At 46.7% G+C, this 15,030-nt stretch overlaps 1 protein-coding gene across 2 annotated transcripts; it reads left to right on the top strand.

Moving 5' to 3' along the window:
- Nucleotides 1–409: 409 nt before the first annotated feature.
- Nucleotides 410–14,355, top strand: ACCS (1-aminocyclopropane-1-carboxylate synthase homolog (inactive)). 2 transcript variants are annotated; one of them, XM_069965145.1, is made up of 15 exons: nucleotides 410–2,021; nucleotides 4,161–4,690; nucleotides 4,980–5,039; nucleotides 5,623–5,693; nucleotides 7,573–7,642; nucleotides 7,720–7,786; nucleotides 8,459–8,556; nucleotides 8,834–8,911; nucleotides 9,102–9,202; nucleotides 10,040–10,129; nucleotides 10,333–10,378; nucleotides 10,482–10,623; nucleotides 11,200–11,342; nucleotides 11,439–11,592; nucleotides 13,178–14,355. In XM_069965145.1, the coding sequence occupies exons 1-15, from the start codon at nucleotides 1,394–1,396 to the stop codon at nucleotides 13,456–13,458; spliced, it is 2,559 nt and encodes an 852-aa protein (XP_069821246.1). In that variant the 5' UTR covers nucleotides 410–1,393; the 3' UTR covers nucleotides 13,459–14,355. The 2 variants fall into 2 exon arrangements, with proteins under 2 accessions (XP_069821246.1, XP_069821247.1); XM_069965146.1 differs by lacking the exon at nucleotides 410–2,021 and adding an exon at nucleotides 2,638–2,714.
- Nucleotides 14,356–15,030: the final 675 nt, after the last annotated feature.

Consider the following 15,030-nt stretch of genomic DNA (forward strand, 5'->3'; position numbering starts at 1 on the left):
TTATAATTTCCAGCACATTATAATAGCCAGTGCATTATAATATCCAGCCCTTATAATAGCCAGTACATTATAATATCCAGCCCTTATAATAACCAGCTCCTTATAATTTCCAGTACATTATAATATCCAGCTCCTTATAATAGGCAGATCCTTATAATATCCAGCCCTTATAATAACAACCAGCTCCTTACAATATCCAGCAGATTATAATGCCCAGCAGATTATAATAGCCAGTAAATTATAAATTATAATAACCAGATTGAGAACCAGTAACAATATTCGAGGTATAATATCCTGGTAATTATAATAAGATCTAGTCTCTGAGAGCACTATAGTCCCTCACTACAGTCTCTGCAGTATCTTTGCTGAGTCTACAGTCTCTACTATCTCTATAGTCTATGCAGTCTCTATAGTCTCTACCATCTGTGTAGTTTCTTTCTACAGTCTCTATAATCTCTGTACACTTAGTATAGTCTCTTTCTACAGTCGTTCTGCAGTTTCTAGTCTTTAAACTCACTTCGGTTTCTTAACAGTCTCTACAGTCTGTATAGTCCCCAACAGTCCATATTCTCTGTATAGTCCCCTACAGTCACTTTCTACAGTCTCTATAGTCTCCGTAGAGTTTTTATAGTCATTTTCTCTCTCTGCAGCCATATGTATAGTCCATCTCTGTAATCTCTTTCTATATCGTCTCTCTTGTTGCTGTGTATAGTATCTCTGTCTCTCACTCTCCATAGTCTGTCTCGCTCTCTGTAGTCTCTCATCTCTACTTATTTCCCCTTTATGCCCTTTCTGTAACGCTTCTCCACATGTTAGGAGTCTGGAAGCAGCCTTGGTGAGGCCTGGAGTATGTCCGTGCCCCCATAGTGTAGTCAGTCCAGGGCCCCATAGTGTAGTCAGTCCAGGGCCCCATAGTGTAGTCAGTCCAGGGCCCCATAGTGTAGTCAGTCCAGGGCCCCATAGTGTAGTCAGTCCAGGGCCCCATAGTGTAGTCAGTCCAGGGGCCTCATAGTGTAGTTAGTCCAGGGCCCCATAGTGTAGTTAGTCCAGTGCTCCATAGTGTAGTCAGTCCAGGGCCCCATAGTGTAGTCAGTCCAGGGCCCCATAGTGTAGTCGGTCCAGTGCCCCATAGTGTAGTCGGTCCAGGGCCCCATAGTGTAGTCGGTCCAGTGCCCCATAGTGTAGTCGGTCCAGGCCCCCATAGTGTAGTCGGTCCAGGCCCCCATAGTGTAGTCGGTCCAGGCCCCCATAGTGTAGTCGGTCCAGGGCCCCATAGTGTAGTCGGTCCAGGGCCCCATAGTGTAGTCGGTCCAGGGCCCCATAGTGTAGTCGGTCCAGGGCCCCATAGTGTAGTCAGGTAGTCAATCAGGATCCACGTCCCCATCTGTAGGTTATGGATTTCCGGGGTAAGAAGTATGAGCGGGGCAGTAACTGGTCGGACCCGGAGGTTGTGGAGCTGCTGCAACTTTGGGGCAATGAGTCGGTGCAGATGGAGCTGGAGAGCTGCCTGAGGAACCAGCACGTCTTCAACCGGATCGCCGACGTCCTGCGGGAGAAGGGGATCCACCGCACCGGAGACCAGTGCCGGGAGAAGATCAAGAAGATGAAGCTGGAGTACCGGCGTCTGAAGGACAACAGCAAGACCCTGCGGGGGGGCCGCGCCTGGAAGTTCTATGAGGTCATGGACCGGGTGCTGACCCACCGCCCCACCATCTCCTATGGGGCTATGGGCCCGGGCGGGGTGCTGGGGCAGCCGGTGCTGCAGAGTCCCCTCTCCGACACCTTCCACGGCCACTTCACCCAATACAGTCACTCCCAGCACCCCGAACTGATGGAGATCAAGTGTGAGGAGGTGCAATCCGACGAGCAATGCCTGACCCCCGAGCCCCCCTCCATGACCTACATACACGACTCCGGGGCCGAACAGGAAGAGGAGGAGCAAAGCATGATGGACAGGGGGGGCCCCGACTCCCCCATATCCAGGGTGGAAGTGACCGGAGACGTCAGCGCCTCCCCCTCAGGTATGGAGACCCCTGAGTGTGGTAAATGTGTAAGCCCGCAGGTAAGTGTTCACTTACCTGCAGAACTACAACTCCCATCATGTCCTAAAACAGAAACTAGTGTAAACTGCCTACAGTAACCAATCACAGCTTAGTATCTAGATCGGCTAAAATTGAAAGCTTGAGCTGTGATTGGTCGACTTTTTGCTATGGGCAGTTTGACAGTAATTCCTAACATGTGGCTTTACAGCTGTTGCAAAACTACAACTCCCATCATGCCTGGACAGCCGAAGGCTGTCCAGGCATGATGGGAGTCGTAGTTGTGCAACAGCTGGAAGGCCGCATGTTCCTATTAACCAAAACTACAACTCCCATCATGTAATAGTGTAGCCATATTGCCTCAGAGACTGAATACTCCTCACAGCTGAGGGTTTGCTACAGTTGCATCCAGTCTAAACACATCAGAATTCCGGGGACATAACCTTGGATTTGTGACGTGGATTTTGGGCCCTAAGGGGTTAACACCTGGCACATAAGCGTTAGTCTGCGTCGTTCTTCCGCCCCATCATGAGAGGATCTCAGTGTCCTCGGAGGATCTTGCCCCCATCACACAGAGGGCCGTTGTCTTCTGTGTGAGCAGCTGCCGGAGGCTCAGTCCTCTGCGATCCTCAGAGCCGATCGGACACGTAGACGCACAGCGGCGGCGCCCGGGAGGTAAGACGAACTAAATGCATTATGTTCATCCAGAGCCTCCTGGTGCATGAATATAATGCAATGGGAGAGAGGGATAGGGTGCTAAGTACAGGCAGCTGGGTAGTGGCCATCATTGCTGGCGGGTGGAACTATAAGTCCCATAATGACCTGCTTGTTGGGGGGGCAGCGTGCTGATGTTTTAGTGGACAGTTCATTGAATAAAGTTGAAAGCTGGGTGGCGGGGACCCCCAGTGTAGCTCCTATGGGGGTTATCACCCAACTTTTCCAGATTCCTGAAAGTCAGACTTGTCTAATTTATTCAGTAAACCTCCCCTGCTGTATGATCACTGCGATACAACGGGTTGACAAATCTATATGACCCCATTATAACACCCATAGGAGTCGTCACTTTTCCAGGATCCTGAATGCCAGTCATAGAAACATAGAAGATTGTCAGCAGAAGACTACTGGGTCCATCTAGTCTGCCCTTTTAGTATTTCCTTTCTTATTTCTTATCATAGGATAGATTTGCCAACCACATCAGCTGGAAGTTTGTTCCAAGTATCTACTACTCTTACAGTAAAATAATATTTTCTCACGTTGCTTCGGATCTTTCCCTGTCTAGTAATGCAGCGGCCCACGGGTATCCCTGTGTATCGTGGCAGATGTGACTCTCCAGGAAAGCTGGATGACAGTATATGACCTCATTATATCACTCAGCTTTCCCAGACCCCTGAACATCAGTCTTGTCTAGTTATGGAGTGGCACATCCTCGTCTCCATGGAGTGGCAGGTTTGCCACTCAGAACGCTAGAAAAGCAGTTTGATTACTATATTGATTTTTTTCACCCAACTTTCCCTGCTCCCCGAATGTCAGACCTATGTATATGGTGATGGTATATTCTCTGCTCTGTTAAATGGGTACTCCGGTGAAAATCAGGAGCAGGAGAGGTTTTCTATGGGGATTTGCTGCTGCTCTGGACAGTTCCTGACATGGACAGAGGTGGCAGCAGAGAGCACTGTGTCAGACTGGAAAGAATACACCACTTCCTGCACGACATACAGCAGCTAATAAGTAATGGAAAACTTAAGATTTTTAAATAGAAGTAAATTATAAATCTATGTAACTTTCTGACAGCAGTTGATTTGAAAGAAATCAGGACTTTAGAAAAGCAGGATAACAACCAATATGAGCATTATTATAACCCTAATCGTCCTCACCCTGATTTCTGACACCAGCTGATTTAAAAGAAAAAATATTTATCCGGAGTACCCCTTTAACTCTCCCATAGGAGTTGTCACCCAGCTTTTCCACACCCCTGACTGTCTGATTTGTGTAGTAATGCGGCAGCACATCCCCTGCTCAATGATTGCTGTGTAACAAAGCCTATTTTGCCCCTCAGGACCCCAGAAAAGCTGGGTGGAAGCTATAATACTGATTCATATGCTTGTGCCTTTGTCCTTTCAGGCTTTAGTGAATCCAACATGGCGGGCTCGTCGGGGCAGAGCGGTCGCCAGAGATTCTGGAGGAAGAGGAAGGACCGTGAGCCGCTGAGCGAGCTGATCTCCCAGATGCTGATGGCGCAGCGTTCGTCCGAGGAACGTTTCCTCCAGATGGAGGAGCGGAGGATGGAGCAGGAGCAGGAGGCCGAGGAGCGGAGGCTGCGGCTGGAGGAGCGGAGGCTGCAGCTGGACCGCCAGCACGAGCTGCGCATGTTCTCCATATTTGCCCAGATGTTGGGTATGATACGGCAGGGGGGAGTGAGCGAGGCCGTGCCCCCAACAGATGCCAACTTCTCCCAGGAGGCTGACATGGTGGGCAAAGTGGTGACCAGCAAAGTGCAGGACTGTACGCCAGGTGACGTCTACAACTGCAACCAGTACAGCAGCCCCTACCTATCCACCCGCGGGAACATCCTGTGCGGCTTCAGGGGCTCCTCCGAGGAGGGGTACAGGGCGTACCACGAGGACAAGTACGACGAGGACAAGAACCCCAACGTGAGTCATTGCACTGGCACAGTGAACCAGCTCCATCAGCTGAGGGTCTGTTACAGTGTGTAGACCAGGGGTAGGGAACCTTGGCTCTCCAGCTGTTGCAGAACTACAACTCCCATCATGCCTGGACAGCCAAAGCTAAAGCTTTGGCTGTCCAGGCATGATGGGAGTTGTAGTTTTGGAAGGTTTTCCTACCCCTGGTCCACACTTTAACAGACCCTCAGCCGTTTCCATTCACCAATAGCAAGTGCATCTCCATAGTCATAAAGCTTTGCTTTGTCGTCTTTTGTAGGGAATCATCAACTTCGGCACCAGCGAGAATAAACTTTGCTTCGATCTGATGTCTAAGCGGGTAAGTCCTAAAGAGTGAGAGGAGGGGTTCAGAAATAAATAAAAAAAAACATGGCTATTTTATTCCAAAAACAGCACCACCCTGTCCTCAGGCTGTGTGTGTTATTACAACTCTAGCTGCAATACCACACACAGCCTAAGTACCAGGGTGGCGCTGTTCCTGGAAGAAATCAGGATATTCTAATCTTGGATAATGCTTTTTTAAAGGGGTATACCAACTTTCAAGTAAGTTATATATTGGAATGCCCCTTTAAGTAGTTGTGGTAGTGGGGCTCAGTAAGGTCACTTTGTGCCGTACATGTAGGACGAGTGGGACCCTATAAATAGGGAGATGTATGGGGCTGACTTATAGTAAGATTCTCCTTGTTGCCCATAGCAACCAATTACAACTCTGCTCCTGTTTCTTAAACTGTGGTGGTAAAATGAAAGCTGAGCTGTGATTTGAGAATTGAGGCCCTTGATGGTTTCTATGACAACATGGCCCTTGATGAAACTTACCACCTGTCAGTAGTGCAGCCTCAGGCTTTGGGCCTGTAACTTTGTGAGATCGAAAAATCACCCACCCTGTGCTTGTATTCCTGCAGCTGACGCAAAGCGACATGAACGTGATCGAGCCACCGCTGCTGCAGTACCCCGACTGGAAGGGACACAGCTTGTGAGTATAGCAGGGTTACCCTTCATCTGTATCTGTCAAGGATCTAGCTCTACTCTAAAAGCAGTCACACTATGGAGTCTCTACTGTAAGAGCGGTCACACTATGGTGTATATACTGTAAGAGCGGTCACACTATGGTGTATATACTGTAAGAGCGGTCACACTATGGTGTATATACTGTAAGAGCGGTCACACTATGGTGTGTATACTGTAAGAGCGGTCACACTATGGTGTGTATACTGTAAGAGCGGTCACACTATGGTGTATATACTGTAAGAGCGGTCACACTATGGAGTCTGTACTGTAAGAGCGGTCACACTATGGTGTATATACTGTAAGAGCGGTCACACTATGGAGTCTGTACTGTAAGAACGGTCACACTATGGAGTCTGTACTGTAAGAGCGGTCACACTATGGAGTCTATACTGTAAGAGCAGTCACACTATGGTGTATATACTGTAAGAGCGGTCACACTATGGTGTATATACTGTAAGAGCGGTCACACTATGGAGTCTATACTGTAAGAGCGGTCACACTATGGTGTATATACTGTAAGAGCGGTCACACTATGGAATCACTACTGTAAGAGCGGTCACACTATGGTGTATATACTGTAAGAGCGGTCACACTATGGAGTCTGTACTGTAAGAGCGGTCACACTATGGTGTATATACTGTAAGAGCGGTCACACTATGGGGTATATACTGTAAGAGCGGTCACACTATGGTGTATATACTGTAAGAGCGGTCACACTATGGTGTGTATACTGTAAGAGCGGTCACACTATGGTGTGTATACTGTAAGAGCGGTCACACTATGGTGTATATACTGTAAGAGCGGTCACACTATGGAGTCTGTACTGTAAGAGCGGTCACACTATGGTGTATATACTGTAAGAGCGGTCACACTATGGAGTCTGTACTGTAAGAACGGTCACACTATGGAGTCTGTACTGTAAGAGCGGTCACACTATGGAGTCTATACTGTAAGAGCAGTCACACTATGGTGTATATACTGTAAGAGCGGTCACACTATGGTGTATATACTGTAAGAGCGGTCACACTATGGTGTATATACTGTAAGAGCGGTCACACTATGGTGTATATACTGTAAGAGCGGTCACACTATGGTGTATATACTGTAAGAGCGGTCACACTATGGAGTCTATACTGTAAGAGCGGTCACACTATGGTGTATATACTGTAAGAGCGGTCACACTATGGAATCACTACTGTAAGAGCGGTCACACTATGGTGTATATACTGTAAGAGCGGTCACACTATGGAGTCTGTACTGTAAGAGCGGTCACACTATGGTGTATATACTGTAAGAGCGGTCACACTATGGGGTATATACTGTAAGAGCGGTCACACTATGGTGTATATACTGTAAGAGCGGTCACACTATGGAATCACTACTGTAAGAGCGGTCACACTATGGGGTATATACTGTAAGAGCGGTCACACTATGGTGTATATACTGTAAGAGCGGTCACACTATGGAGTCTGTACTGTAAGAGCGGTCACACTATGGAGTCTATACTGTAAGAGCGGTCACACTATGGAGTCTATACTGTAAGAGCGGTCACACTATGGTGTATATACTGTAAGAGTGGTCACACTATGGTGTATATACTGTAAGAGCGGTCACACTATGGTGTATATACTGTAAGAGTGGTCACACTATGGTGTATATACTGTAAGAGCGGTCACACTATGGTGTCTCTACTGTAAGAGCGGTCACACTATGGTGTCTCTACTGTAAGAGCAGTCACACTATGGTGTCTCTACTGTAAGAGCGGTCACACTATGGAGTCTGTACTGTAAAAGCCGTCACTTCAATGATCTATCTGGTTTCTAAATTTTTCCTGTGTATTTCAGTTTACGGGAGGAGGTGGCGCGCTTTTTGACCTATTACTGTAAAGCACCAGCACCTTTAAATCCTGAGAACGTAAGTATTGCTGATCCTATTGGAAACCGAGGCTTGTGGTGACTCTTGACGTTGAGGCTCTGTTCTCTGTCCCATAGGTTGTTATCCTGAATGGCTGTGGCTCCCTGTTCTCTGCCTTGGCCGCTGTTCTCTGTGATCCAGGAGGTAGGTTTACTGGAGTTAAAGGGAGCCTCCACCTACACACATGGTTTTCCTATCAAATCATCTTGCACTTTGCTCTCAATTCAGTCATATTCTGTCTAAACCAGACTAATCTCAGACTGGTTGCTATGTATGTGCTGCCTGACAACCCAACTGAGCTTATACCTAGCAAGCATAGTGTCAGATGTGACTGTACTTAAAGGTAATAATGCTAACCTTCATTTTATTCTAGTACCTATTAGTCTTCATGGCCTTGTTTCCATTTAGTTTGACCTTATTTGCATGCTGTCTGGAAACCATAGACAAGGAGGCTAGCTGCTACTGTGCACACAAAGCACAACATAGGGGCAGAAATCAGAATTAGAGTGTAGAAAAAGACTCAGAAGATCTGTCCACACCAGGTAGTCTGCTTGCTGATGGTTTCCAGGCAGGGGCAAATATATATATGTATATATAATTTTTGGTTTGGTTTTACCTTTTACTGTGTGGAAACCATCAGCAAGCAGGGAAGCTGCTATTGCAAAGAATACAGTAAGGGCACAACATGATTTGCAGGCTACAGGGAATCTGCATGCTGATGGTTTCCAGTCTATATAAATTAGGATAGAGATGCAGGATTATACCTTTTTATAGGAAGGAGGTGGATTTGCCTATTCATGTGGTTGTGTTTTGCAGATGCGGTTCTCATCGCCACCCCCTTCTATGGAGGAATCACGCAGAGTATCTTCCTGTACAGCGGCATTAAGTTGGTCTATGTGCACCTAGAGAGTAAGGTGAGGAGGGGGAGGGGGCGGACCATCCAGGGACCGGTGATGGATCAAGGGACAGATATACCCTGTACAGCATGACAGATCTCATTGGGTCTTACTGTAGAGATGCATAGTCAATGATGGCATCCCTGATGCAAAACTACAAATCCCAGCATGCCCAGATAGCCTTTGACTCTCCGGGCATGCTGCAAGTTGTAGTTTTAGGGATCACTGGTCTATGGGCCCAGAATTGTTTTAGAACTATAACTACAATGACATGATTTCTGTCCTCACTTCTCAGGTCACCTCTCCAGCTACCCGCCCCTTCCAGCTGACGGTGTCCAAACTGGAATCAACCCTGCAGACAGCCAGGGAGGAGGTGAGGCTACCGCAAGGGATCATGTGATCTCAGGTCTCAGTGGGGACAGTGCAGTTCACTGACAGCAAGCAGGGGTCATGACAGCGGGAGATAAAGAACACTGCAAAATAATGGTCACTATGTCTAACTGTATGTAATGCGCAGCAGACTCTGCTCTTTCTGCTGAACCCACACTATATGTCTATTCTAGGGCACTAGTGTAAAGGCCTTAATCCTGATAAATCCGCACAATCCCCTGGGTGACATATACTCTGCTGCCGAAATGATGGACTTCTTAGAGTTTGCCAAAAGGTAAAGTGAGAAACCTTGTCTGTGTCAGTGTACATACATTACATTACTGATCCTTATCCTGTATTTTACCCCAGAGCTGCACTCACTATTCTGCTGGTGGGGTCACTGTGTACATACATTACATTACTGATCCTTATCCTGTATTTTACCCCAGAGCTGCACTCACTATTCTGCTGGTAGGGTCACTGTGTACATACATTACATTACTGATCCTGAGTTACATCCTGTATTATACTCCAGAGCTGCACTCACTTTTCTGCTGGTGGGGTCACTGTGTACATACATTACATTACATTACATTACATTACATTACATTACTGATCCTGAATTATATCCTGTATTATACTCCAGAGCTGCACTCACTATTCTGCTGGTGGGGTCACTGTGTATATACATTACATTACTGATCCTGTGCTGATCCTGAGTTACATCCTGTATTATACTCCAGAGCTGCACTCACTATTCTGCTGGTTGGGTCACTGTGTACATACATTACTGATCCTGAGTTACATCCTGTATTATACTCCAGAGCTGCATTCACTATTCTACTGGTGGGGTCACTGTGTACATACATTACATTACTGATCCTGAATTACATCCTGTATTATACTCCAGAGCTGCACTCACTATTCTGCTGGTGGGGTCACTGTATACATTACATTACTGATCCTGTTCTGATCCTGAGTTACATCCTGTATTATACTCCGGAGCTGCACTCACTATTCTGCTGGTGGGGTCACTGTGTATATACATTACATTAGTGATCCTGTACTGACCCTGAGTTACATCCTGTATTATACTCCAGAGCTGCACTCACTTTTCCCTTTTGTCTTGTAGGAATTCTTTGCACGTTATAGTAGATGAGATATATATGCTTTCTGTGTTTGACGAGTCTTTAGCCTTCCACAGTGTGCTGAGTATGGACAAGTAAGTTTCTATTCAGGTTATATATGTAGAATTACATTCTTACCTGTAATTAATACTTACCAATAACATTCTGTCATATGGTCTTTATGGTCAGCTTTATGCTTGTAGCATGCTCCCAGAGCAGCGCTCTTATCTTCACTTGTCAATTGACTGTGATGAGATGAGAGTACTTACTTTTTCCATTATTTTTCCCTATTTTTTAGGCTTCCTGATCCTCAGAGGACTCATATCATGTGGGGAATTAGCAAGGTGAGTACGAAGGATTTATGGAAAAGCTGCTACTCGGCTTTCCCAGTTTTTTTTTTTTTAGTGACAGGTACGCTGTCACTTGTGTCTATTTTCCACCCTGCAGGACTTTGCTGTCTCCGGAGTCCGGTTTGGGACGCTCTACTCCCAGAATCAGGATGTCTGCAATGGCGTGGCCGCCCTCTGCTACTTCCATGGGGTCTGCGGCCCTATACAGTACAAGCTAGCTCAGCTATTGCGCGATCGAGGTAAGATGAGCGGAGGAGGCCCAAAGTGGAATTCTCCTTTAACCCCTTAGTGACCCCCTCCATAGATGTGTGCTGAGGAGATGCAGGGCAGGCGCCATATGATGTCAACTTTATACTATAAGAGTGTTGTAGGAGATCACAATAGAGTATTAAAGGGGTATTCCCCTCCAGACATAACTTTTGATATGTTGCTGCCTATGGTAAGACTAACAATTCCTTCCATACTTGTTATTATCTTTTCAATCTCCTTCCTCCAGTTCTCAGCTGCTGTTTTCTACTGAAAACACAAAAATCTGTGTATGAGCTTTTCTCTTTGTTTACCCCTCCTTCCTTCGGAGAGGCCTAATTTAAACAAGTCCCTGGCTGGCTGTATCTGTAACATTGTAGCTTCTTTGTAATGCTGGGAGGATTAATCACAGTAAGGTCATCAGCAACAAAGAAGCTAAAATGTTGCAGATAAAGCCTGCCAGGGACTTGTTAACTTGTTTAAGGGAAGAGGGGGAGACAGAAAGCAATCCTTATAGATTTAGCGTACGGCCTCTTACACTCAAGACTTTTCTCCTATTCACCGACCAGACTGGATTAACCAGGTTTACCTACGCGTCAATCATTCCCGCTTACTGGCGGCCCAGGCCTACGTGGCAGACGAGTTACGCTCTCTCGGAGTCCCTTTTCTCAACCGCGGTGCGGGATTCTTCATCTGGATAGATTTCCGCAAGGTGAGAAGCTGAGGGTGGTCACATGACTGTATGAGGATTGGATACGTTGTCATTGTACTGATCTCTGGTTCTGTCATTGATGCCTTTTTCCTGCAGTACCTGAGGGCTCCGACCTTTGAGGAAGAAGTCACCCTATGGAGAGACTTCCTGGATAATAAGGTTCTTCTGTCCTGCGGGAAAGCCTTTGAATGCTTTGAGCCCGGCTGGTTCCGGATTATATTCTCAGACAAGACTCACCGGCTGCAGCTAGGTAAGTGTCTGTGTGTTGTGTAAGGGCCAAGGCCCCCATCCAGTTCAGGGTTAAAGTTAGATGGTGTATGGGCTCCATATTAGGTTACTTAAAGGGGTTCCCTGTTTTGGACAGGTGAGGGATGCTGAAGGTATATGCCTGACCAAACAAACAGACTGACCTCATCCTTAGGGACCATGCACACATCCGCAATATACAGGCTGCATACTGCAGACTGGGCCTTAGAATCCTTGTTTGAAGCTTTGCCCTACAAGCTGAATGCACTCGGCTCTGCTGTGTCTTCTTCTGGCATTACACGTCTCCAGGGAGATATGTGGGATGTCAGAGGAAGACATATCCTGCATATCCGATCACTTAACACAAGTTTAGCTGATGGGAATACCCCTTTAAAGGGGTTATCCAGGATTTAAAGGAGAATCCAGTGATTTATAAAATTAGGCGGCTGGCAGGGGGAAATTAAGTACAAGTATAGATTTTTTTTTCTTCCCGTTCCTGCAGTGAGCCTCGGGACCCCCGCCGGGCTCTGGCGGATGTACTGGCTGCTCAGCCAGTCAGTGACTGGGGCAGGACACCGCTCCAGTTACTGATTGGCTGAGCGGCCAGTCCATCAGCTGGGACGTCATTACAACTTAGAAGGAAAATGACTTCCTGCTGGGGTCCCGAGGCTGGTCCCGTCGCTGACCATGGAGACGGGAAGAAGTAAGTTAGGGCTTGTAATCAATTTCCCCCCTGCCCCTGCCGGCTGCCAGATTTTATAAAGCAACAGACTTCTCCTTTTAAAAAAAAATCTTTATTTTTATTTTTTTTACAAACAGCACCATTTCTGTCCTCAGGATGTCATCAATGAAACTGAGCTGCAATCCCACACACAACCTAAGGACAGGGGTGGTGCTGTTTCTGGAAGAAAGCAGCCATGTTTATCTAGTCCTAGATAACCCCAGTTAATGTGACGCCATCTAAAGGCCCTATTCCACAGAACGATTATCGTCCGTATTCGGCCGATATCGGCCGCTACGGACGATAATCGCCCCGTGGTATAGAGTGCAACAATCAGCTGACATCGTTCATGTCGGCTGATCGTTGCAGTCGCTTGTTTTTCAACATGTTGAAAAACAAGCGACTGATATAGCAGCGATCTGCTGCCGTCGCTCCGTTGAATAGGAGCATCGGCAGCAGACGCTGCTATATCCTATGGGCTGCCCGGACGATCAGCGATCACCCGGGCAGCTCCCCGCCGCCCCCTCCTGCACTCACCCGCTCGCTGCAGCCGCGTTGAATAGCGGCGGCAGCGAGCGGGGAACGAGGAGCAAACGAGTGTTGAGAGCGCTCGTTTGCTCCTCTTAACGACCCGTGTAATAGGCCCTTAAGGGTCCATTTACACTGAAAGATTATCTGACAGATTATCTGCCAAAGATTTAAAGCCAAAGCCAGAAACAGACTATAAACAAAGATCCGGTCATAAAGGAAAGCCTGAGAGTTTTCCTCTTTTCAAATCCATTCCTAACCTTGGCTTCAAATCTTTGGCAGATAATCTTTCTGTGTAAAAGGACCTTTACAATCCACAATCACCATTTCTTCTTCTCAGGGATGCAGCGGATCCGCAAGGTGCTAGAGAGGAGGGAGAAGGAGCTGCAGATGGAAGAGCGGAACCCCGTAGAGGAGGACGGTAAAGCGGACAGCACGGACGAGGTCATCTACGTGTCCAGTCACCATGAACCTTCAAGCTCCAACCTGAGCGATCTCATCGTTCAGCTGCAGAACCAGATGCGTTCGTCGGACTGGCTGCAGAGGAACACGGCCGAGAACTTTGCTCAGCAGAACCCGGAGGTTTTCCAAGTGTACAGCAAATATGTGGGAAAGCAGTGATCCGGCCGTTGTCCTGTCACTACAGCACAATGTCATGTGTGGGGAATCTCCTTTCCCTTAGACTGAGGGGGCTTTTATATATATATGGTGCATAGAGGAATGGAAGCAGTAAAGGAGGGCCCCGCTGCAGCCGTCCACCATGTATAATGGTCCTGCATAGCTTCCAGGTGCTCCACTATATCAGTGGGACCAAAGAACTGGCATTGTGCCCAAAAAGAACCTGTAGCACTTAAAGGACTGAGTATTTTCTGTTCCTTCTAGATTTCATAAGTATGGGATGAGACCTTACGAGTCAAGTGACAGTGTAGAAAAATACTTTACAAGGCATTTTATGTTAGCAAGATTCAATGGTCACATGACTTACAGCTTTGAGAAGCTCGCCACCGACTAAATGAGTGGGGGAAAAAGAGACTGACCGATTTATAGTGCACAGCGTCAGTCTGCTGCGTGTAAAGCCGACGCTGTAGTATCAGTCTGCTGTTTTGGTGCATCAACTGTATACTGACCCCTAGGGATGACGGAAGGAAATAAAGGCGAGTGAAGCTTGGAATTAACTACTGTAGGATCTGGAATAATAGAATAACTTTTCATATACATGGGTTCAGCACCTTCCTGCACATCTAGGTTGACTATTCTCTCAATGGTGAAGGAGAGAATCCTCCGGTGGCAGCTTATGTCCCTGAGAACTAAAGATGAGGCATTTGCAATCTGGTGTGATTTAGGCAGACATTCCATTAGACTGATTACTATAATGCTTGATTGTGTAGGTGCTTTCATATATGGTGCATTAGGAAATGAGCCTCATTGGGGAAACCAGTGAAAAGGGTTGTTCACCAAAAATGTTTTTCTTTCAGATCACCTGATCCCAGAGATTTGTAATTTACTTCTATAAAAAAAAAAAAATCTGAGGTATTCCAATACTTATCAGCTGCTGTATGTCCTGCAAGGAGGCGTGTCAGGTACTGTTAAGAGTAGGAGCAAATCCCCATTGAAAACCTGTCCTGCTCTCCAGTCTGGAAAGTATACTCCACTTCCTGGAGGACATACAGCAGCTGCTAAGTACTGAGATTTTTTAATAGAAGTAAATTACAAATATCTGGAACCAGTTGATTTGAAAGTAAAAAAAAAAAAATTGGTGAACTACCTTTGGACCAGTTGCTACCCCTAGATTAGTAGTACAATGGTCCTGCATAGGCTTCCCAACACACGCCAAATGCGTATTGCTTGCTTAAAGGGGGCTTAAGTGTCCTCTCTGCTGTGTAGTACAATCTGGTGGCTGAAAGGCCATACATATCAAATTCACAAAAGTAATGTACTAGTATATGTTTACCCCCAAATAGTCTGTAATAAAAAAGGAACTGATTAACCCTGATGCTGCTAAACTCTACAATACACAACCCGTCGGCTGTTTCAAGGGATTGTCCAGGTTAGAAATCCCACACTGTTCTGGAATTGTGAGTGAATACAGGGAGGGGTGCTCTATACACAATCACCAGGTGATCGGGTACAAAGAGCGTCTCCCTCTCTGGAGGACCCATCCTGTCATGTGCCTAATAATGTGAATGAACGTTG

The sequence above is a fragment of the Dendropsophus ebraccatus genome, chromosome 4, assembly GCF_027789765.1.
Source record: "Dendropsophus ebraccatus isolate aDenEbr1 chromosome 4, aDenEbr1.pat, whole genome shotgun sequence".
Classification (NCBI taxonomy): Eukaryota; Metazoa; Chordata; class Amphibia; order Anura; family Hylidae; genus Dendropsophus; species Dendropsophus ebraccatus.

What these genes read in the sequence shown, in the direction of transcription:
- ACCS (XM_069965145.1), top strand. Translation starts at nt 1,394, where the DNA reads ATGGATTTCCGGGGTAAGAAGTATGAGCGGGGCAGTAACTGGTCGGAC. An exon ending in ACGAGGACAAGAACCCCAAC is followed by an intron (nt 4,691 to 4,979) that starts GTGAGTCATTGC and finishes CGTCTTTTGTAG; the next exon opens with GGAATCATCAACTTCGGCAC. An exon ending in ATGTGCACCTAGAGAGTAAG is followed by an intron (nt 8,557 to 8,833) that starts GTGAGGAGGGGG and finishes CTCACTTCTCAG; the next exon opens with GTCACCTCTCCAGCTACCCG.